This window comes from Lacerta agilis, chromosome 1 (genome assembly GCF_009819535.1).
Source record: "Lacerta agilis isolate rLacAgi1 chromosome 1, rLacAgi1.pri, whole genome shotgun sequence".
Classification (NCBI taxonomy): domain Eukaryota; kingdom Metazoa; phylum Chordata; class Lepidosauria; order Squamata; family Lacertidae; genus Lacerta; species Lacerta agilis.
In genome coordinates, this window is record NC_046312.1 from 126129307 (window position 1) to 126154447 (window position 25141).

General features: G+C 44.1%; 1 protein-coding gene across 1 annotated transcript in view; it reads left to right on the forward strand.

Annotated features, from left to right (window-relative positions):
* Window positions 1-25141, forward strand: part of ADAM23 (ADAM metallopeptidase domain 23) — a 73364-nt gene that overhangs the window by 12182 nt on the left and 36041 nt on the right. The window contains exons 4-13 of the mRNA XM_033170121.1: window positions 3047-3110; window positions 5932-6014; window positions 7194-7257; window positions 8840-8912; window positions 11114-11187; window positions 14627-14692; window positions 15693-15764; window positions 18406-18572; window positions 19673-19757; window positions 24657-24747. Coding sequence (XP_033026012.1) covers window positions 7198-7257; window positions 8840-8912; window positions 11114-11187; window positions 14627-14692; window positions 15693-15764; window positions 18406-18572; window positions 19673-19757; window positions 24657-24747 — 688 coding nt within the window. The 5' untranslated portion in view covers window positions 3047-3110; window positions 5932-6014; window positions 7194-7197. The remainder of the gene's footprint in view (window positions 1-3046; window positions 3111-5931; window positions 6015-7193; window positions 7258-8839; window positions 8913-11113; window positions 11188-14626; window positions 14693-15692; window positions 15765-18405; window positions 18573-19672; window positions 19758-24656; window positions 24748-25141) is intronic.

The window sequence follows — 25141 nt, forward strand, 5'->3', positions numbered from 1 at the left end:
GAGCTGTAGTTTTTTAAATTGCTGGATCATGGCAGGAGGACAACCTCTTTCAAGGCTGTGGGTATGACTCCCTCCCATAGTAGGGCATTAACTGCTCCATCCAGTAAATCCCTTCCTGCTAGATTTTATTAGTCATGATGGACAGGATTAAAGGCGATTCATGAAAATAAATAAAACTGGAGAAAAAGTAAAAAGAAATGAAATAATTTAAGTGCAGAGTGTGGCCAAAAAAAAAAGCATGGTCAGCTTCTATGGTCCTTGCTTGACTATTTCAGCCATTTTAAGCAAGAATGCATCAGCACAAATATTTGTCAGCTGTGCAGAAGCACCATTCTCTTATTGAAGTTCAGTTAAGATCTGTTTTTGATTATTTTGTTCATAGTGTGACTGCTTTTGGAGCGAGAAAAGAATGTTTATGAAACTTACTGGATTTGCAACCGGTTAAATTATTTTAAAATGTGGACTCGCATGTTAGCACATCTTTCACATACTGATAAATTTGTCTCGGGAATTGCATTTTAGCTGAACTAGAAGTTATTTAGGTTCCAGCACCTAACCTCTCTGTTCCAGCATGGTCGATGAAATGACATTCACAGTCATGCTTAGCATTATCTACTGTCACCATAAAAAATGGGTGCATTAGAAAAGTGCAAAGCAGGTGAAAAACAGGAGTTTTGCTGGATAAGAGTTGCTTTATTCTAGAGATGGGGAAAGTGAGCAAATAAGCTGATAGGAAGAAATCAGAGGTAAGAAGAGCTTTTAAAGGTTCCTTTAAAAGAAATTGCGTAGGAGGGCACTTTAGTGCACAAATGCACACTTTTTTAATTGTTACAGGTCCACTGTACAGTATTTATTTTCAAAAATTAGATAGGGCATACTAGCAGAATGGCGTTATGACCTGTTGTGGGTAGTTGGAGGGACACTATTTATACTGCAGGGAACACTCAGTGTTCATTTACAATATTTCTATGCACAGGTGAATTGTCCCCTCTTCCTTTAAGGATTCTTATCAGTTTTTTCAAGGGTAGGGAAGCTTTGCAACAGTGTCCTTTAGCTGTACTGCTGTAAAAATGTTTGTTATTTATTTGAAGCAATTTTATCCTACTGAGAAAAGGTTCTCAGAGCATATTGCAAGGATCTGAAGAAAGTCACATATAAAGTACTGTATGCGTTTCAAGCAACATAATTCTAAAGAAGCTAATATATTACCTTAAGGATTTTAAAATAAAACATTACAAAGGAGGCAGACTGCACATTTAATGCAGAAAAATTAACAAAAAAAATCGTAAACATTTCAAATGAAAACATTACTAAAGGCAATCAAATATAAAATGCACATTTAAAGCAGCATAATTAGCAAGAGAATAAAGTACCACAAGCATAGAACATATATGCTGCTGTTGCTGCCAATCCTGCCATTGGTGGTTTATGGTGAGTGGTGGCTGTGGAAGCTCAGGCTCAATTACCTGGGTCTGTACAATGGGCTTAGCCACACTTACCTTTCCTCCATGCTTTTCAGGCAAGGTATGTGCTTTAAAGCTCCCTTTTTTCGCCCCAGAGCTTTCCCTGCAAAAACCTGCTCTTTAAATTTGAATTGGAGCAAACAGCAATCTGCAGAAAACTCAACTTGCTGTTTGTTATACTTAGCTTTAAAGAGCAGATTATCGCAGGGAAAGGTCTGAAGCGAAAAAAATAATGCTTGGACACAGAACTTTAAAGCGCAGACCTGTGCCTGGAAAGCACAGGGCAAAAGTTAAGTGTGGATAAGCCCTAAGAGACAGCCAAGATCAGGGGTCAGCAAACTTTTTCAGCAGGGGGACGGTCCACTGTCCATCAGACCTTGTGGGGAGCTGGACTATATTTGGGGGGGGGGTTTGGGGGAAATGAATGAATTCCTATGGCCCACAAATAACCCACAGATGCTGGATTTAGAAGGCGATTGGGCCGGATCCGGGCCCCCGGGCCTTAGTTTGCCTACCCATGGCCAAGATGGTCTCTTCAGCAACATCAACTTTTGTAGCTGGAGCCAGTCAGGGCCCTGCCCTCCCAAGCCAGGTGGGGAAAAGCCTGCAAGGCAGGGAGCAGGTATTCCAGGACTCACAGCCAAGATTTTTCACCACCTCTGAGTTGACCCCCTTTGTATTCTGTGCGTGTGGCACAAGCCTTTTCTTCCAACCTCTGATCTAGTGACTGAACCTCATGTTCTGTTAGAGATATTGATAAAACAATGTTTTCACAAGTCAGTACATTTTTTAGCTTGTGTTTCCCCACAGCCTTGGTAGTATCCAGCATCCACTTTAACAGTTCTGCCATTTCTTTTATTTTCTGGGCTGATATCTGTCCCCATCTTGGTAGCCTTCTGCCTCTTAGTTGAGAATTCTTTTCCAGCAGGCTTTTGCCTCCCAGGGTTCACTGATGCATTTAACTTTTTAAACTCTTTCTTCTCTTTTCTAATTTGGTGTATTGTTTTCATTGTTATACTATAATGTTGCTTTTAATATGCTGTCCTGAGCTTTCAAAAACATAAAAAGCAGCATGTGAAAGCTTTGCTCTTATTATTTTATTGTTTGTATTGTACGGTAATTATTTGTATGTTTTAAACAAGTTTTAATTCTATTAATGTTTACTTTTTAAAATGATAGTTTTTTCTTTGTTTTTAAGGTTTCTTGTTTTATCTGTAAAACAAGAGGTCCTGTCAGGGAAAAAGGACATAAGTATATAATAGTAATATAATTTTAATAATATTGTTTACACACATGTGTTTCTTAAGATAAAGTTGTTCAGTTGGGTGTAAGTAATGCTAAAATAACACCATAGTTGAATACATCTACAGGTAATCTTAATTTTCATAGAAAAAAAGTACAAGTGAATATGGTAGATTAACTGTGATAATCAATAACCAAGGCAAATATTCTTTATTACTTTATTGCTTGCAGGATGAATGATGTTAAAATATTGAATGGATAGATAACCACATTGAGCACATGCAGGTTTTCTAGCATTATTGTTCAAATAACTATATATATTTTCTCTCATTTCTTTGTAGTGATTTATTATCCTCTGATTATGTGGAGATTCATTATGAAGAAGGAAAACCACAATATTCAAAGGTAATGTTGAAATATTTTATCCTGGCCAAAGAGTTAACATTTACCAGCATATGCTACATGGTTTCCCCCACTTATCCTTGCAGATTTCAAACTCTAGGCAGTTTTTGAAGAGCATTTCCTGTAGTGACATTTGTAACGGGGTCAATTCTGTTAGCAAGCTTACAGATACCACACCACCAAAAAGCACCCCACATTAAAGGACCTGCACATTGGCGATCTTGCATCAATTTGACAAGCCTAAAATGCTTGCCGCCCATAATATAATAATTACGGATTGTATACACTTGGCAGTTAGGAACCACTTAACAAACATATAACTATTTCTGTTTTAGAGGAGCTATATTTAGTCATACGGCCCTGTCTGCCGTTAAATTGATAGATGTGTATTGAATGAAATTTCCTATGCCAAGTGTTAACAAAATTAGTGTAGCCATCTGATGTATATTCATTGCGGAAACCATAGATTATGCATTTTATGGTTTATGAAACTTACAGCATTAAATAGGGCATATCTTAAACGTATCGTAAATGTTTGCAGATTTCTACTAATTCTCACCTGTTCAAGTTCTGTGCAAAAGTGTAGAAGTTGGTATTCTAACTTTACCCATTTCTGTACTGTTAAGTTTGAAAAAAAAATATATTTAAAGGATAGCATGTCATTTAGGATTAGTGGAACATAAAACTACTGGTACGTTGCCTATCTCATCGCAGTGCTCTCAGTCTGGCTGCTTGCATGGAACCATGCCTCCTTAGGTCATAATTATCCTGCCTTTACTTACAGAGATCGGCATTACCATTGTCCTTTGCAGGTGATGGTGCTTCAAAACTTTCCATAAGGATTTGAGAGACTTGAGACTGTGGGCCTGTTTAGATGTTATCTCTCCCCTTGCTTCTGTATATGTGAGATCAGTGGGAAACTTTGGGCTTGTATGCTTATTCCCTTGCTTCGGTCACCATGCATGCATAGATAATGTCCAAACCAGGAAATCCTATGGTTTTTTGTTTTGGTTTTTTTTAGAGTATGCGTCTAATGTTCAAAGGGAATCAGTGTTGAAATAATTGTTGGATCTCACAGTTGGATGTTAACTTTTATGTGTGGTGAGGAAGTTTTGGTAATTCTGGGACTGTTCGGAACCGTTCCACATTTCTCTGCATGTAGATGTTGTGCTGCCCTCAGTTTGATGTTTCTCTGTTGCGCTGTGGAAGGGCTTGGTGTATGTACTACTACCTCATATGCACAGCTGCAACAAGACTGAAGAATTGGGAGCCTAGCAACTTCATTGGCCTTCAAACAAATTTACAAAAAAATTGTTCTTGTTTTTTTTGTTTTTTTTGTTTTTTTAAAAAAACCATCTTCCTGGCCCTTACTCAATGCTAAAGGGACTGTTTGCATTATCAGCAGCTCTGGAGTTGCTGAGTCATGAGTCTTACACAGAACCTTTGAGTCAGCAATTGCACCATCTTTGCATGCTGCAGTAACTTGATCTAGATTTCCTTGAGGATATTTACAGACTCAATTGATTTGGAAACACTGAGAAGAACCTTGAAATCGTGTGTTCCATAGCAGGTATCATTACGCCCCCCAAATGCGGAACTGATTTATTACCCTGAAGGTCAAAGATAGCCCTTTAATATTTCATTTAAGGATAGACTTTAATTATTTTTTTTAATTTAAATTTAAATTGCCCATATGTGGAGACTTGAAACTGAGATGAAATAATTTATAAATGATTGCTGTAAGAGCAACATATAATTGCTTCTTTGTGACCTTTGCAATAAGACTTCTGGAGTGCATAGACCATAGCATACAATTTTATTGAAAGCACTGGCTGACTGCAGAGGCATTTGGGCCTTCTCTTATCTTAACAGTTTTGTGTCAGAGTAGAGTTAGTACCGGTACTACTACCTTTGCTCTTCCCGTGTTCCTTAGTGACCAGAGAGAATAAGTGCATCATTGCATATCTGGTTAATTTGTTTTGTCATTTACTTTCTTGTTCAGCTAGTAATCATTATTTTATTCTTCCTCTGACAGGGCAGTGTTTTCCAGAGATCTTTATTTTATTCATTGATCTTAGAAAAACAAAGTGAAGATAGCAACTCTGGTTTCAGATAGAAATAGAATAGATTCAGATTATACTTAATATTACTTAAATTCAATGCTTTTTTTCCTTAAAAAAATGTTTAGGAGTACTCTCATTTTGACTCAAGAAAATCACCATTTTATAGTTCAAATCGGGGAAAATAAATACAGTAAATGGACAAAAAGTTTAGGGGTATGCGTCCTCCCAGAAAAAAGCGCTGCTTAAATCACAGACTCCTAGATTATCAGTCAATTGACTGTATTTCTAACTCCTCTGTAAATAGTGTGCTCTCCTTTTAAAAGAATAACAGATTATTATTACAATAAAAACATGTTAGTAGGTATTTTAGCTCTTAAAACATCATGAATGAAGCAGAAAGGTCTATAGTTCATTAGAATATAGGACTGATGATTCCTCAAGAGCTTTCCTTCAAAACATTAGTTAAAGGTTTGAATTCTTAAAAATTCTAATCATGCTCACTGAGCAGAAAGTTTAGCTGAATCACTACTAAGTCTGTTTAGAACTGCAGCTTTAATTCAGTGTAGCATTTTTTTTTTCATTTAGGAGAAATACATGCTTCTTGTACTTTCCTTAAAAAATGCTGGAATTCAAGAATACATGCTTTTGGCCCTGTATAGCCTATATGCGATCATTTACCCTATACAGTCCCAGGTGAACGCTAACCCTTTTATAAACAAATTGCAAAAACCTTAAATAAAGCTGTCCATTTTATTCCTCAGGGAGGAGAACACTGTTACTATCATGGGAACATCAGAGGTGTCGAGAACTCCAAAGCTGCGCTTTCAACATGCAATGGACTCCAGTAAGTGCATCCCAAGCATCATCCAGTTGAACGCCCTGCAATTCAGCAATCTTGCTAGTTTATGTAGTTGCAACATAGTTACTGGATGGGACAGTGGGGGGGAGGGGGGGAAGTCTCCCTCTCCAGATGAGCCCCTCAGATGCTCCAGCTGCCACCTCACAGTCAGTGAATGCTTTAAGGAATTGTGGAGGAAGATGATGGGCTCGCAGAGATGGTGCACAGGGTGAGTGGCCAGGAAGGGATTATTCGGGAAGCCTCAGATTTATTTCCAATTCAATTAAAGGTGAACAGCTGATATGAATACCCATATTTTCGACTATGCTTCTGATTCTATGGTTCTGCGGAGCTGAGTGTTATTTTAATTTCAGGTAGGGTAGCCGTGTTGGTCTGACGCAGACGAAATAAAAAATTAAAAAATAGTCCAGTAGCACCTTAAGAGACCAACTAGGTTTGTTCTCGGTATACCGTAAGCTTTCGTGTGTATGCACACTTCTTCAGATACACTGAAACAGAAGTCACCAGACCCTTATATATAGTGGGAGGGTGGGGTGGGGGTTTTCTCAGAAGGGTAGTAGGAAATGGGTGATTGACTCAGTGGGTATGGTAAACCTGCTGATGACTGTTAAGGACTGCAATTAGTCCTACAGGAAAAAGCAAGGGATAATATGCAGATGATCAAAAATAGCTTTGCATGTGTAATGAGACAAGAATCCAATATCTCTATTGAGACCAGGTCTCTCCATAGTTTTCAGTATATAAACCATCCCACTATATATATAAGGGTCTGGTGACTTGTTTAGTGTCTCTGAAGAAGTGTGCATGCACACAAAAGTTTATACCCAGAACAAACTTAGTTGGTCTCTAAGGTGCTACTGGACATTTATTATTATTATTATTATTATTATTATTATTATTATTATGTTATCTTAATGTTATTGATGGTTATCACTATTCATTTTTTCTGGTTTTAATATTATGTTTTATATAGCGCTTAATGTTTTCGGAAGCCTGTTTGGGAGTGTTTGCCCTAAACAGTCTTATAACTATATTAAATAAATTGATGGGCTCTGTACGCAGATATTGCAGTCTGAAACAATACTGGTGATTCTGTAAATGCCTACTCTGGTATAGCTTCCTTGACTTAATTCTCTTAAATTTATATTTTGTCTTATATTCTAGTGGTATGTTTGAAGATAGTTATTACCTATATTTGATAGAGCCTTTGGAATTGACTCACAGTACGGTAAGTTAATACTGAGCTATGTAGGTGTTGTTTTGATTTGTTAGCTGATAGGCTTGAATGGGATGCAGGTGGCCTAGGGCTTGCCGATCAGAAGGTCAGCGGTTCAAATCCCCACGACGGGGTGAGCTCCCGTTGCTCAGTCCCTGCTCCTGCCAACCTAGCAATTCAAAAGCACGTCAAATTGCAAGTAGATAAATAGGTGCCTCTCCGGTGGGAAGGTAAATGGCATTTCTGTGTGCTGCTCTGGTTTGCCAGAAGCAGCTTAGTCATGCTGGCCACATGACCCGGAAGCTGTATGCTGGCTCCCTCGGCCAGTAAAGCGAGATGAGTGCTTCAACCCCAGAGTCGTCCGCGACTGGACCTTAAGGTCAGGGGTCCCTTTACCTTTACCTTTGGGCTTGAATAGAAGATAAGAATTCTGTAGGTCAGTAATGTTTGCAGTCAGATTTGTGTACAACTGACTTTGTTTGCTATCTTTGAATATTCATTACCTTATTTAAAAAATAAAGAATAATCTTCATATTCTATGAATATGAATGCCATTGCATTTAGATGACAAAAGTCTCTAAAACCTGGATTCTCCTGCTGTTTGCTGGCAAGATGTTTCTGACCTTCAGTCATATATTTTTGTTAATCAGGTTGAAATTTAAGCAAGCAAATAATTACCTTCCCCTTTTTTGTTTCCCCGCCCCTTTCTTTTGTAAGCTGAAATATAATTTTTAATCTGAGCATTCGCATCTATTTCAAAATCTTAATAAGTAGGTACCGCTCCAGCGGGAAGGTAAACGGCATTTCCGTGCGCTGCTCTGGTTCGCCAGAAGCGGCTTAGTCATGCTGGTCACATGACCCAGAAGCTGTACGCCGGCTCCCGCGGCCAGTAAAGTGAGATGAGCGCCGCAACCCCCAAGTCGGCCATGACTGGACCTAATGGCCAGGGGTCCCTTTACCTTTACCGTACTACTATATGTGTAGATGGAATTGCAGTTTTCCCTTTTCCCTTGAAGGCATCCAGCTTCATTGAAGCTCTGATTCAGTAGATAGACTTTAGGGAAACTTCAGAGGATCTGGACTATTCCCTTGTATCTGAAGATCTGGTGTGGAAAATAGATATAGGTCCCCCCATGTGAGGCTCTGCCACAGCCTCTTCCTGCTCACTAAACCCTGTTTCCTCTTCAGCTTCCGAAACTTCCTCCTCCCAGTCTTTTCCGTCTGACCACTTACTGTCATACCACCTCCAGTCCGCTGGCTCTGAGCCTTCTTCCCCTGGGGGTGCTGGTGCTGGTGCCTCCCCCCACTCCACTGCATCTAGCCAAGTCCATGACGGAAGGAGAGGGGAGATTGTTTCATCAGCACAAGCGTTGCTGCTTGCCAGACAGAACAATAATAATGGCATGACATTGAATTCCTCACTATATCACATAGTGTGGCTTTGGCCCATTAGGATTAATTGGTTAGGCTATGGCAATATTAGTTAATTTAAAGGGTGGAGCTTCATACCCATGAACAATATTCCATAAATTAGAATGTCTTGAGCTTAAATTTGTCCCGTGAATGACAGACCTGTTTTTCTCTTTCGTTACAGAGAAGTACAGGTAGACCACATGTCATCCAGAGGACATTGGGAACAAATACTTCCAAGCAATTGGAAGACCTTGGTATGGAACTTCTGATATCCTGTTGCAGTGATATTTAATGCTATACAACGACTCCGTCAGTTATAAATCATTTAACGTTTTGCTGTAACAAGTGCTGAAACAATTGGTGGCAGTCTATATTTGAATGCTGCAGCGTTAGAAACCTCTTCGGGTGTTCTCTGAAAGTGCGCAGAAATAAATAAATGTGGAGGTGGAGCAGGGCCGTGCCTGTCTCCATCAGTGTCTCCATCCTTACTGTTTCCAACCCTGAGTGTGGCATACTGAGCAGCAGATCTGAAGAGGGATCCTTTGCACATTTGGCGAGCACACTTAGAATCCTTCCTGTGGTTAAGAGCCTCATGCAACCAGGGTTCCTGATTGTGGGGAGTAATTATAAGCATGTTTAGCCAAACGTGAAAACTCTCCTTTCAGTCCTTGCTTCTGAATCAGCGAAGGTGGAGTCTGTGGAGATGGGGACTTGGAGGGTGGGTCTGGGGAATATGCTTCTGCTCGCTCTCCATGCATTATTCTCCCACACTTCTGAAGAATGCCTGGATGCAGGGGTGACCCGAGGGGTTTCAGCACCTTAGGTGAAGGAGCTCGTTGCCACCCCCATGATGGGGGGCGACAGGCAAACTCCACAAGAGCTTCTGCCCCTGCTGGGCAGAAGGGAAGATCCCCCCTCCCTGACTTGGCTGCAAAGCTGGGTGGCGGAATACCTCCCCTTTTGCCAACTCAGCAGGAGGGGAGGTGTTCCACAGAGCTTTGCCACCAGTCCCTCTCTGCCCCTAGATTCGGGGAAACCAGCTGGGCAGCAGAAAGCGGATGATGCCTTGGAGGGGTACCACCAGACACAGCTGCTTCACCCTGCCTTATGGGCGGGCTGGCTCTGCCTGAATGAGACCAACATGCTCAATTCCCTGCAGAACTAGGTAGACATAAGCAATATCGTTTATGATCTTCCTTTCTTAAGATATCCCTTTTTCTTTTTCAAATTTTTTAAAATAATTTTTAGTGACAACCTGATACTTACTGCAGTTGTGAAAATGTTAGGGTTTCATTGGCATCTACAGATGAGGAAATCACGTTCCAGTTGTTTAAAATATTTCTGCCAGTGCTCTTGGAACTGTTGCATTTCAAAATGTGTAGCTTTTCTCTCTCTCTCTCTCTCTCTCTCTCTCTATATATATATATATATATATATATATATTTGGTCAGGGGTGCAGTAGTTAAATGCCAATAGTAAATTACTCTCTGGTTCTGGTAGTGCCACCCACATTGATTCTCTGGAGAAATCTGTCCCTTTTTGATTTCTAGTTAGTTGGGCTCTGTGTCCTCTGATGCCACAACCGATGAAGCACTGGTAGTGTGAATCGGTGTGTGATTTTGGGTAGTCATGGACACCAGGGATAGGATTAAGGAGTCTGTTCAGTGGTTCCAAGGTGAAAGATCTACTGTACATGGGGAAACTGTGTCTGAGAACAATTTTGGTAAACAGTAGTAAATAAAGTTGTCAGCTAGGCACATTAACCGACAAAAATCATGTCTAAATAGACAGGTTTTTAGCCCTTTTTAAAAGGGTGAAGATAGAGAATGTGGGGGACAGCACAGCTGATTTTGTAAGCTAATCTGTTCCCTACATATGACCCCAGCAATTTGAGACAGCAGTAGTGGTAAGGCCAGCCCTGCATTGAAGGCCAGGGAAAAAAATCAGATCTAGGCAGCCCATTTCTTCAAGGACCCAGTGCCGTACCGAGGGGGGGGGATGAGGGCGGAGCACCCCGGGTGCCAGCCTGGGGGGAGGGTGACACTCGGTGCTGCCCCCCCACTCCCAAGCCGCCGCCCGCCACCCCTTCCGTGCGGTGGCAGCAACTTTTAAGGCTGCAGCGCGCAAGCAGCAGTACACCCCAGGGGGTGCCCCTGCGTTTGCCGCTCCGGGCGGCAAAGCAGCTTCCTACACCACTGCAAGGAACACCACAGTTTGCTTGCACAACATGGCTAAGAATGGGGGATTTGAAATAGACCTCTAGGTTACCAAATCTTGGGGAAACAAAGGTCGGAGTCCATCAGAGAGGAGAAACAGGAGAAACACCAATGCAGGGGTGGAAAGGAGACACAAACTGTTAGGTGCACAGGAAATTGATTTATTGGCCAATTTGATAAAGGTATGGGTAATATCCCATGAAGCTGAAACTTCTTTGCTATTATTTTTTCTTCCATAGATTATGACTCTACTTCTGAATGGCCCTTCCTGTCTGAGTTGCAGTGGCTAAGACGGAAAAGGAGAAGGAGAGCTGTGAGTGTTACCAGTAATGCTGTGTCAATCACACAATTTCTTTGATTTTCAAATACCGTATTTTCTGGCGTATAAGACGACTGGGCGTATAAGACAACCCCCAACTTTTCCAGTTAAAATATAGAGTTTGAGATATACTCAACCGCAGATTCTCCACATATAAAACGACCCCCGACTTTTGAGAAGATTTTCCTGGGTTAAAAAGTAGTCTTATACGCCAGAATATACAGTACATGTATTCACTTCATGTATGTTCCTGGCATAATTGATGATTTGCTGTTCCTACCAGTAAAGATGGAAGAGACCCAGTGTACAGTCTGTAATTGCATATTTTTGTGGGTTCAGAAAAACCCAGAAACAAGTAAACAATTTTGAAAGATGCAAAAGAAAAGGAGGTGTGAGTACAGAGATCAAATTGAATTGTTATGTAAATCACTAATGATATGATCAAATCGTGCACAAAAAGCTGGTGTAAAGAATGAAGAAAATTATAATTTCATCCTGAAATACCGCAAGCACTCCTCTTTAAATAATAGTTTGCTCAGGATTTGGGATAAATTCAAGGACTGAGTTGGCTAACTCGACATTTGCTGCTGGAATGTATGATTTAGATTTTAATCTTAATAAAGAATTAGAGCCTTTTACACCAGGGATTGCCAATTTTTGGGGGACCAACAGGTGCATTTGAAGTTTTAAGATAGTGCCACCAGTCTCCAAATGGCCAGAGTGGGGAGCATGGCATAGCACAAAATGGCTGCTACGTCTGTAAGAGCAGAAAAAAGATAGGACCACAAAATAGTGTGGGCATGCACCCCTATTAGCCCCTCCTATCAGTGGGTGAAAAGGCACCCACATCAGCCACTACTGCACATGCTCATAGAAGGAAGCTTTCTGCACCTCCCACATGATCAGAGGAGAAGGGAAGGTGTGTGTCTAATTCTGACATCCAGTGTTGTGTTGGTATGTTGAAGGGAGGGGTGTTCATTGTAGGAGAAGCTGAGCCAGAGCAAACAGAGACTGAGCAGGAAGAGCAGTCTCTTGTGTAATGTGTATTTTTGAGAAGATTACTTCCACTGGGTGCCACTGAATGTACTGGCGGGCACACTGGCATGTGCGGATGCCATGTTGAAGACCCCTGTTTTGCACTGCCATGCATTAATGGCTAAACATATGAAACTGCCTTATATTACATCAGATCAACAGTACTACCCTGACTGGTATGTCCGCTCCACTTACCTGTGGGGAGGAGTTGCGGTGGACCGCGTGGCCACCCACTCTCCTTCGGGGGCTGGGACGTCGTTCCGCGTTGCCCGGAGGATTCCCGGCCGTGTCATCAGCCAGCCAGCCAATCGCAGGAAGTCTGGTAAGGGTAAACCACCAGTAGGGGGAGCCCTGTCGATGCAAACCAACTCGAGCTCCCCCCTGGGTTCCCGAAGGGGTCGTGGCATGGCCCTAGCCCCGCCCTGGGCTTCGGACAAGATCCAGCCAATTGGCTGGCTGGGGGGTGGGCGTGGCTGGGACCCATTTAAGCAGAGACGCGAGCCGGAGGGCTTCCTCTTTGACTCGCTTACAACCGTCACAACTTTGTAGGGTTTTGCGGTTAGGCATTGGGTGACCTTATGATGGAGGAGGGGAGGCCTGGCCATCGCCTGCTCCTCCAAGCTTAAGGGTATTCCGTTAAAGGAATCCAGCGGTATGGATCTTGTCCGAAGCCCGGGGCGGGGCTAGGGCCATGCCACAGCCCCTTCGGGAACCCAGGGAGGGAGCTCGAATTGGTTTGCATCGACGGGGCTCCCCCTACCGGCGGTTTACCCTTACCAGACTTCCTGCGCAGCAGGCAGGAGTCAGATGTTGCCCGGTCTACTCAATGCCTAAGCCCAGGGGCGTCGCTAGGGGGGTGCGGTGGGGGCGGTACGCCCCCGGGCAACAGGGGCGAGAAGCGGCGGGTGGGGGCGACAAGCGGCGGGTGGGGGCGACAAGCGGCGCCCCTCCCGCCACTCCCCAGGCAACGCCGGTCACCCCGGGAGCAGCAGCGCTGCACGGACGGGGTGCTCCCTCGGCCGTGCGCTGTTGCTCCCGGGGCGACCGGAGCGAGCGGCGGCGCATGGGGGTGACAAGCGGCAGCCCCTCCCGCCATTCCCAAGCGCTGCCGCTCCCTCCGTCACCCCAGGAGCAACAGCGCACGGCCGAGGGAGCACCCCGTCCGTGCAGCGCTGCTGCTCCCGGGGTGACCGGCAGCGTGGGGAGTGGTAGGAGGGGCCGGCGCTTGTCAGCCCCACGCGCTGCCGCTGGCTCCGTCCCCCCGGGAGCAGCAGTGCTCGGTGTGTGCGGTGCTGCTGCTCCTGGGACAACGGAGCGAACGGCGGCACGTGGGGGTGACAAGAGGCAGCCCCTCCCACCATTCCCACGCGCTGCCGCTCCCTCCGTCACCCTGGGAGCGGCAGCGCACGGCCCGACGACGGAGTGCGCCTGCACGCGCAGGCGCACTCTGTCATCGGATCGCCGCTTCCACAGCCTCCTTTTGAGCCGGAGAGCTTAAAAGCGAGCTCTTCGGCTTAAAAGAGGGCTGCAGAAGCGGCGCCGGCACCCCCGGAAACGCCCTGGTGGCGGAGCGTCATGACGTCACAATGTGATGTCACGACGCCACGCCCCCGGGGCGTTTCCTTTGCCGCCCCGGGTACCGCGGAGCCTTACTCCGCCACTGCCTAAGCCAATGCCACTCACATTCTGTAACCAATAAAGTTGTGGCCAAAATTTGCCCAATAACATTAACCTTATATCCTGTGTCTTGGTGTTTTATTCATCTTTGAGGGGGTGGTTGCGGGGTCTCGACACGCAGAGCTCTTTCCCAGCTCTTAACAGTGGAGGCTGCTCTTTAAGGGCAAATGGGGCAATGCCCCATTAACCTGGCCTTCAGCTAGCACTTGCCTGCCCTTTTACTTGCAACACGCCCAGGGGAGGGGATAGCCCTGGCTATCAGCTTCCTCCCCCATAGCCTCGGTGTTGCTCTTGTAGCAGAGGTAGGGTTGGGACAAAGCTAGAATTGGTTGGCACTGCCAGTCATTTGCTCTGGCTCCACTAACTGTTGGTCCCTCTGCCATTCGCCTTTCTAGTCCCAATGAGCACCAGCAACCACTGCCCACTGCCTTAGGTATTACTGACTGAAGATGCCAGGGATTAAGTTTGGGACTTCTTAATAAATTCCACTCCAATGGATATAATTTGTAAAATGGCCATGGAACAGATCGAAAGAACAAACATGCCAATGAAATGAATATATTATAGTTAGAAATACTGTCATTAAAGTATATAATCCTAAACCCTTGAGAGGTTTCAGTTGAATCAGGTTTCGGTACACAGAACAGCATTGCATGGCAAGTGGTAAAAAAACCCTAAATTCGTTTTAAAGAATCCAACTACAGCTTTTAAAATCCTTCAGGTTTCCCGTGGCATATTTGAAGAAATGAAATACTTGGAGCTCATGATTGTTAATGACTATAAAATGGTAAGCTGGTTGTATTAATTAATTCTATTATCTAATTTAGTTACAATATACCCTCTTTTTTACACTTACTGTCTGTTGCAAATGTTATTTACTGATACAACTTTGCGTATTTATTACAGTTACTTAAATCCTACCTTTCAGGAGGAGGGGTAGGATAGAAATGATAAATGATGATAAATGATAAATCCAACGTTTGTTGTTGTTATCTTCAGTTATTACCCATCCTTCGCCTTAAGGCTCTAGGTGGCTCAGAACAATTTAAAATGCAGCATTAAAAATAGTTTAAAACAAATTACAATCACAAGAATATCGTTGGTCCTAAAAATACATATCTCAGGCCAAGAAAAATAAGATAAATTGTCACCTTCTTGATTTATGTTCAGATTGCCCTGGCCCTGACCACCCATTAAATTTGGCATCTGAGACTGATCCTGATAAGGATCTGGCCTGTGGAGCCAAAAATGCTCCCTGCCCTTTAAGCCCTACATAATTTAGTTATCATGTTCCATTTTAAACGCTTTACTGATTTTATCTGTGTTTTAGTATGTATACCGGTACTTGTTTTTTCACCGTACTGTGAATAATAGCTGCTTTTATCAATAATTTTATTATGTACACAGCTTATATAGTTTTGTGATTAAGTGGTGTATAAATTTTCCCAAGTAAATGTATAAATCTGTTTTGATAGTCTGACCCACAACCTTGCAATAGTATTGTTTCACTTAAAGGCGGAATTGAGAGCAAATGCACAGGAGACATGGGACCACTAATTCCAGGAATTAAATATATTTTCAAAGTGAAACTGATGGGGGAAAGTTGTTGCAGTTAACTATTTTATAGTATAGTTCTCCCCCTTTTTTTCATGAAACAAACGCTTGTGAATTCCATAAACGTTAGCAGTTCAAGAGGAAAACACTGATTAGCAGAGCAGCTGTTTGTTCTTTGCATTGCCAGGAGGCAAACCTCTTGATCGAATCACGGTTTAACATTTTTCTTCTAGTTTAAAAAGCACCGATCATCCCACGCTTACACGAACAACTTCGCGAAATCTGTGGTAAATCTTGTGGATGCTGTAAGTATTACAATAATTGGTACAATTAATGCCTCACGATTCAACATTTGACTTTGCAGACGGGATGAAAATAGTGCTGATAGAGGATGTAAACTTGCACAACCTTGGGAGTACAGACCAGTATATACTAATAGCTATCCTGCTAATCCTTATGTAGCCGAAAGGGAGCTATCAGTAGGCTTGGAGGAACCTCTGAAAATCTCCAATATAAAAAATGGGGCTGGGTGGTGGCGGCAAATACCCACAAACAGTGGGGACTAGGCATGATTCGTGTTCACAGGACTCTGACTGACTGGGTGTGTGCTGGTGGGGAGGCTACAACTAAAAACTAGGAAAGGGAAATGTAATAAAGTATCCTGGAAAAGGTTTCTGCAGGCCAACGGGAATAATGAATGGGAGCGCTCCACGCTGCAACATTTTGTTACAGGTTCCACTTGTGACATTTTAGTGCTCATTTTATTTACATCCTGCTGTATCATTAAACAAACAAAAAAAACAGCGGTTTACAACAATATACAGTAAAACCAGAACTGAACAATAAAATTACAAAAACTTAAAAGCAGAAACAAATTAAAAACGAAACATCAAAAGACCATTGTGGGGGGTGTACAGTGGCACCTCTGGTTACATATGCTTCAGGTTACATACTCTGCTAACCCAGAAATAATGCTTCAGTTTAAGAACTTTGCTTCAGGATAAGAACAGAAATCGTGCTCTGGCGGCGCAGCGGCAGCGGGAGGCCCCATTAGCTAAAGTGGTGCTTCAGGTTAAGAACAGTTTCAGGTTAAGAACGGACCTCCGGAACAAATTAAGTACATAACCAGAGGTACGACTGTACTGTTAATGTACATTAACACAGCGGGTGGCTCTGTGGTCTGAACCACTGAGCCTCTTGGGCTTGCTGATCCAAAGGTGTTGGTGGTTCGAATCCCCGTGACGGGGTGAGCTCCCGTTGCTCTGCCCCAGCTCCTGCCAACCTAGCAGTTCGAAAGCATACCAGTGCAAGTAGATAAATAGGTACCACTGTGGCAGGAAGGTAAATGGCATTTCTGTGCACTCTGGTTTCCATCACGGTGTTCCATTGCGCCAGAAGCTGTTTATTCGTGCCACATGACCCGGAAAGCTGTCTGTGGACAAACGCCAGCTCCCTCGGCCTGAAAGTGAGATGAGCATCACAACCCCATAGTCGCCTTTGACTGGACATAACTGTCCAGGGGTCCTTTACCTTTTTTTTACTCTTAATGGCAGAATAGAAAAGTTTTCAGTGGGCATTTAGAAGTTGCCACACAAGGCCCAATTCAGTTCAATAAGTAGGTCACCAAAGGTTATATGAGACATCAACACATCATGCCCAGTTAAATCACCCAGGCCAAGACACAATCCAAACAAACATGGGACAACAAACCTGAAGTGATACGGAGCCTACTGTAATAATGGTGTCTGTGTATATAATATCTTGATAAACATTTTCTAAATATTGTTATCCTCTTCTGTTAAACTTAAGTAAAAGGTTAAATGCTGTGAGACCCCATGATATTAATAATTAGGTAGGCTGGGCCTCCTCCAGAATTCCACCCTGACTAACTGGATAAGTTTATGAAACTAAATGGCACACTAAAGTAAAATCTTATTTTTAAATGTACCCCCACACAAAGATAGGACTCCAGGACACATGTTTTACGTCTGCACCCTTGAACATACACAGAGCAGTCTCCTCCCTGCCCCTCATCCCTTAACCAGGGGCAGATTTGCAATAGAGTTGGGAAAGGTTGGGGTGCCGTGGTGGTGCACAGACTACTAGATTGCATTCTACATTATTCCTCTGTGATACACCTCAAGAGTTAGGGCAGCTTCCAGATTTGTACGGTAGGCAGTAGTGTTGGACTTGTAGGAAGGAATATTGCTGTGCTCCCGCACCACTGAACTTTCCAAACTCCGAACATCCAAGCTCACTGAACTTTCCCTTGTTATCTGTATCAGAGCTTAGCGAGCATTCTGCTGAGCCAAGGAAGGATTCCGACTTGAGCAGCATATAGTTGCACTCCTCTTCCTCTGCCTCTTCCCGAAGTGAGCTGTGGGGCTTTACACAGCATTTCCCACAGCATACTGTAGGAACTAAATCAGTTAGGGAACCTCCAGCCTGCACACCTATTTGGGCCAGCCAGCACCCACTCTTTGGGCTCACAGGAATGCTTGGGCCAACCCATGTCCACCTTCCCTGCATCTGATATCATCTGAGGGGCAAGTAAGGGGTTGTGCCAAAAGGATACTGCCAATTGGCAGTGCCTTCAAAGCCTCTTCTGCGCCACTTCCCAAGTGCCTTGCAACCAGTGCTTCGGAAGCTCTGCAGAAAGCGCTTTGCAAGTCCTATGCTCAGCACTTCCCAAGCTTAGGGCACGTAGGGTTGGTGAAAGATGAAGGACAAGTGCAGTAAATAAGATGGCTCTACATAATCATTTGTTGTGTTGAATTCAGTGCAATATTGATTCTTTTAAAGGATACTGGAGGTGTATTGGCTAATTGTATTCCAATCTTTCCCTCCTGCTTTACCCCTTTTGTCCTTCCACTGACTCTGACTGGCTAACTGTGCATGTTTTGACCCAGTGTTCTACTCCTGTGCCTGTCCTGTATCTGCCCACAGATTTTCAAGGAGCAGCTGAATACCAGGGTTGTTTTGGTTGCTGTTGAAACCTGGTCGGACAGAGATCGTATAAATGTCCACCCTGACCCAAGACAGATGCTTCATGATTTTTCCAAATATCGGCAGAATTTCATCAAGCAGCGTGCCGATGCTGTACACCTTCTCTCGTATGTAGTGCAAGCTCTGTTTGGTACATGGTCTCTTTTTCTAGTTCTTATTCTGTCTGCTAATTTATATCTCACTAGTGGTTTAAGCCCGTTAAAATAACGGGCGCTAGAACATATGTGGTCAAAAAGAGGCGCGTGAGGGAAGGAGCCCGGAGTGCGGAGCGTGTCCTCCCCCCCCCCAAGGCTGTGGGTTTTTTTTGTCCTTTTGTCTGCCTAATAACTGGGCGTGCGTGCGCTCGCTCAGCTTCCCCTGCCTCTCCTGCCTGGGGAGAGGTTCAGAGCTTCCCTAGGAGTTTCTTAGCCTGCCTTTCGGAGGAAAAGGCAAAGGGGGGGTGTGGGGATTGAGGCGGCCTCGCCCTCCCTCCATTCCTATCACCTTTGTAGTGGACGCGCAGGTTGTTCTGTGAGAGGCTAATGTAATTGAAGTTGGCCTTAGGGCTCCAGGAGTCAGACGGCGGCTGCAGCAGCTGTGGCAGCGCTGCGTCCCTCTTCGGCCTCCGGAGCGTCGGCACTCCGCGGGGCGGGCTGCTCTGCGCTGCTCCTGGGCCGCTAGTCCTCGGGGCTCCGAGTCAGACGGCGGCTGCAGCAGCAGCTGTGCCAGCGCGGCCTCCCTTCTCGGCCTCTCCTCGGCCTTTGGAGCGCCAGAGTTCCATTTCAACCGCCCCGCTTCAACTGCCGCCGCTGTTCCCGGCCCGATCTCTCTGCTCCAATCCCTGTGTCCGTGGGGCACATGCGCAGTAGCACAAACCCAGAGACACAGGGACTGGACGCAGAGACACTTGGGTTTTATATATATAGATAGGTATATCTTAAATGCTGCTTCTTTTAGGTATTTTATTATTATCATTTTAAAAAATACAGAATGCAGTGGAATCATTTTTATCCTCTTCTTACTGTTGTCTGAAAGAGAAGCCGCTGTAGTTCAATAGTAAAACACATGCTTTGCAAGGGGGGAAAAATCCAGGCTTGGACCATAATGGGCCATAATGGAAATGAAATTCCTATTAATTTACATGTGCCACATAAGAAGATATTTGTAGGGCATCGTATATATGTGAGATAACACTTTTTAATATTGCTTCATTTATCTTGTTCTTCAGGAATGTGACATTTCATTACAAAAGAAGCAGCCTGAGCTATTTTGGAGGAATTTGTTCTGTGTCTAGAGGTGTTGGAGTAAATGAGGTAACATTTCTCTTTTGGAGGTCTTGTGAGGAAGGGAAAATTTATGAAATAGTTCCCTCATCATATACCTTCTTTTTAAACGGCGCTTCTCATAATATGTTCAAAAATTTCAGATTTTTTTTCATAGATATTCCTAAAAGGCTCAAGCCTGAAATACAGTCAACTGAAAATCATTTGACCTATTATTCTAGTGTCAGCTTAGCATAGAACATTTGAATACATGCTGAAGGCAGCCATATCTCACTGTGAGGTACGCGTGACAGACCCTGTATGAGAGGTGAAATAGTTCTCTTTATAATACGATTCGTTAGAAAAAAGAAAAGAAATCTTCAAGCATTTAAGGCTCCAGTACACTACTGATAAAGTGGCATGCTTTGGGTAAAGTCTGTGTTGTGGATATTTGCAAAACTGTAAGCCGTGATCTCTGTCAATTAGTTCAATATTGGTTGTTGTGCTTGGAACTTAGGCTTTAAGAAAGATTCCGGAATTAGAATTTCTCTAATGCGTTGGGCCTTTTGGACCATTCCATCTCCTAGATTCCGCATATTGGAATCAAAATGGCCATTGAGGCATTAGGTAAACACTTCTTCTCAGGCGGCGTACCTGTTTTAGCTGTTTCTGCCCTACATGCTGCAGCCCTCTGTGCCATATCCCATATTGTTCTGGGGGGGGGGGCAAACCTAAGAACCAGCTTTTCAGGTAGCTTGGGGGAAGGCCTGCAGTGAATAGGGTGAATCTGTGAAAATGAGGTGTCCATCCTTCCGCTATCTTATTGCCTCCATTGAACGGAACCACACTTCTGATTTGATTTCTTCAAGTCATTGCACCCAAATGGTTGTGTCAAAGTGTCGTTTCACTGCAGTTGGAAATCGAAAGATACTTTGTGATTGGCCTGCAGCTAAGTGTGAAATAACCTTAAAATAGTCCTCTGCGCGTACAAAATTTGTTGCTTTTTTTGAAAGCTCTACACCAGTGATGGCGAACCTTTTTGAGCCCGAGTGCCCAAACTGCAGTGGAAAACCAACTTTTTTATTTCAAAGTGCCAACACTGCAATTAAATGGCCTTAAGTTCACTTATTTCACTGGGGTTGCTCTGAGGAAATAATATACATACCAGTACAACCCTTCATTTGTTCTTTGAATCTTTCTCAACCTATTATTCATAGCCAGATCGATAGAAGGTTATGGGCAGCAGGTTCAAAGAGTTATTTTATTTTGGGTACACTGAATAAAATTTCGCCCACAACTGTGCTGGTGTGTGTAAATACATAAGCAATCAATCCGCGGAATGTGATACAGGCAAAGCTGCCTTGATGCATGTAATTTACCTTGGAGGAAGGGAAGAGAAGAGAGAGACTTTTGAGAGTTAGTTCTCCCTGCATGAACTCCGGTGTTATTCGCCGCCCTCCTCTCCGCATCTGCATACAACTTTGCAGAGGGAGGAGACAGACCGTTCCCAGAAAACGGAACGCAGGAAAGGGCCAGTGGGTTTTTTTATTTATTATGTGTGGGGGTTTTGTTTTTGTTTTGCAAAAACTGGGCAAAGGGAGGAACCATAGCGGTTGCATCCCAAACCTTCCCAAATGCAGCTCCTGCCCTTTCTTCGAGGTTTGACTTCCTCCTTACCGGAGAGCGCTCGGGCAGTCGGAGGAGGTAGCTAAAGACATGTGAGAGCCGCCACCACAGCAACGGCGCCTCCCGGACTGTGAAGGCGGTTGGGAAGAAAAGCCCACCCGAGGCGGGAAGCAAACGCCGCTCAGCTCCTGCACAGCTCCGCCTACCCCTGCGCGGGGGTGCGCGCCCCTTGGCGGCTTGGGTCTTAGCGAGACTTTTCTTCGCGCCATCCCAAACACCGCTCGGATGGAAGGGGAGGTGGCCGCCTACTCCTCCAATGCACCAACCCTGTGTGCACATGTTTGAGTAAAGAGCTCCACATTTGCCTCCTTCCATCCTTCCTTCCACCCGAACATACATAGCACTGCCGTTTTACTTAGGGATGGCATCGCCGGCGGGGCCGCGCGGCTCCCCCCCCCCGCTCGCAGCGCTCAAAAGGAGGGCTTCCCCCTCACCCGCCGCCCCTGGCCCAGCCCGCCGCTGCTGTTACCTCGCCGTCGTCGTTGCCTCGCGTCGAATCCTCCGCAGCAGCAGCAGCAGCCAAACACCACAGGCGCCAAGGAGGGAAATTGCTGCTGTCCGCTGCTGCGCCTGCGCTGGCAGGACGCATGAGCAGAGCAGCGCGGCGGCGCCATTTCCCCGCCCCTGGCGTGCCAGCAGAGAGAGCTCTGCGTGCCAGCTGTGGCACGCGTGCCACGGGTTCGCCATCACTGCTCTACACCAAAGGTAGGGAACTTGTAGCTCTAGAGATGTTGTTGAACTACAACTCCCAACACCTTGTCATTGTGCATTCTGGCTAGGGCTGAAGTTGAGAGTTGCCAACTTGTAGCCCTTCAGATATTGTAGATGTCAGGAAGATTTCTAGAGCAGGGGTCAGCACCCTTTTTCAGCCGTGGGCTGGTCCACCATCCCTCAGACCATGTGGTGGCCCGGACTATATTGGGTGGAGATGAACGAATTCCTATGCCCCACAAATAACCCAGAGATGCATTTTAAATAAAAGGACACATTCTACTCATGTAAAAACACGCTGATTCCCGGACCGTCTGCGGGCCGGATTGAGAAGGCGATTGGGCCGCATCTGGCCCACTGGCCTTACGTTGCCTACCCATGGACCTTGGGCCTCCAGCTGTTTTTGGACTACAGCTCCCATCATCCCTAGCTAGCAAGGCCAGTGCTCAGGGACGATGGGAGTTGTAGGCCAAAAACAGCTGGAGGCCCAAGGTTGGGGAACACTGGTCTAGAGCAAAGCTTTCCAAACTTTTCATGTTGGTGGCATGCATCATTTAGACATGCATCATTTCACAACACAGTAATTCATTTTTACTAGCAAACCGGAGGTTCCTTTTTACTAGCAATCCGGAGGTTAAACTAACCCCTTTCCAGCCCCGGGAGGAGTGCGGGAAGCATGAGCGTGACATACCTACACACCGCAGCTGACACACTAATGCGTCGCAACACACAGTTTGGAAAGCTGTGGTCTGGAGTTTTATTTATGCATGAATTCGGGGTATTCTCGCACACAAGAATGAATCTCCCTGTCCTATATGATGTCAGTTTTTGTGGTGAGTTATTGAGGGTTCTTTTGGCTGCATAAATAAAAGTTATTCATATGGTAACTATGTAGCATATACAGGTAGGTAGCCGTGTTGGTCTGCCATAGTCAAAACAAAATAAAAAATAAAGAAATTCCTTCCAGTAGCACCTTAGAGACCAACTAAGTTTGTTCTTGGTATGAGCTTTCGTGTTCATGCGCACTTCTTCAGATAGTATTTGAAGAAGTGTGCATGCACACGGAAGCTCATACCAAGAACAAACTTAGTTGGTCTCTAAGGTGCTACTAGAAGGTATGTAGCATATGTTATACTGACATTACTGCTTCCAAACGAAATCTCTGGCCATTAGCTGCCATGGGAACAAATCACCTGTACTTGAGCAACCCTTTAGTTACGCAAAGGGCCATTCTCTGAACAAAAGAGAATGTACCAGGATATCTATTTTAACAAGTCAAATGCCAACAGTGCCCTTCAGCTGTCTATATTGGATAAACAGGCCATACCCTGATAAATGGGCCTAAATCTGATTTCAGGAATCACAAGACAAAGAAACCAGTAGGAGAACACTTTAGTCTCCCAGGACATTCTATACACGATCTCAAAGTAGCTGTCTTAATACAAAGGAATTTCAGAAATAGACTGGAAAGAGAAGTTGCTGAACTGCAACTCATTACCAAACTTAAAACCTCGGAGAGACCTGGTCTGAACAAAGACATTGGATTCTTATCTCATTATACATGACAAAGCTAACCTTAGCCATCTCACCCCTTGCTTTTCCCTTAAGACTAATTGCAATCGTTAACAGTCGTTAACAGGTTTTCCACACCCATCAGCCAATCCCCCATTCCCACTACCCTTCAGAGTAATACCCCTCCCCACCCTCTCACTATATATAAGGGTCTGGTGACTTCTGTTTTAGTGTATCTGAAGAAGTGTGCATGCACACGAACGCTCATACCAAGAACAAACTTAGTTGGTCTCTAAGGTGCTACCGGAAGGATTTTTTGATTTTATAACAAGTAGAAAGTTATCTACTTCATAAAAGGCTGTGTACTTGTAAAAAAAAAAAAAAGAATGTTGAGTACGATTCTTTAAAGTGTAATGAAGACTGTAACTGTTAGGAACAGTGCAAAAATAGTTAAATGTATAATTCACTACATGAGCAAAATATGGGAAAAATCATATTTTTGCATGCAGAATGGGACAAAAGGGTGCAGAGAGTTGAGGGTTTATGCAAGACAGTGAAGTGGGGATTTACAATGCCTAAACATAAGTTTCCATATCCCTTCTCTGCACTATAGCTTTAAACTGGTTTTACTTATATGAACAGACCAGTTCCAAAATACCTTATCATACTGTGTGTCAAAATTGCTATTATTTTTAAAACTCTTGTATTCATTTTGGGAAAATAGTTATCTGCTATGTTTTGGAGGTGTCACTAATAAAACTGGACCCAAACATACATTTTTCATTTCCAGAAACAGGTGTTCCTATTGTTTAAGTGCTACTGGAAGGAATTTTTTTTAAAAAAATTATGTAGTGAAGCGTTTGAGGATACAATCCTAAACACACCTGAAAATAATGCGGATTAGTGAGATGTTTCCGCAGAGTTTGTTTTAGGGTCTGAATTCCATACAGGATAACTAGTTAAGCAAACACTTTCTGCTATAAATTGCAATGATTGATAGTACTTTTGTGTGCTCTCTACCTGAATCTCCTTTTCCAACAGTATGGCCTACCCTGGGCAATGGCACAAGAACTATCCCAAAGTCTGGCTCAGAATTTAGGAATACAGTGGGAGCCAGGGGCCAGAAAACCAAGTAGGTATTTGGCATACAATTTCTTTTGTTTTTATGTACAAATTGAATTCATAAAACTTCTACATATTTTGGACTTTTTATTGTGCATAAATAAAGGATTGGGCTGCAACAGCTGTTCTGTTCTGTCCTTTCCTTGCAATTGCAGTACCAATCCTCTTCTATGGTTTGTTGGACTCCGTGCAAATGCCTGGGATGTAGTGTGCCGAGGTGTGGTGCAGCGGGGAAGGAGATCAACCAAAATCAGATGGAGGCACCTTGCACAAAGCAGACTTTTCACTTCTGCAACTCTGTTCAACACATAAAGTTCATATTAAAGGATCTTTAATATGAACTTTGTGTTGTGGTACATTTATCTTCCCCCCTCCTACCTGGACTCCCAGGCGGCATACCTGTC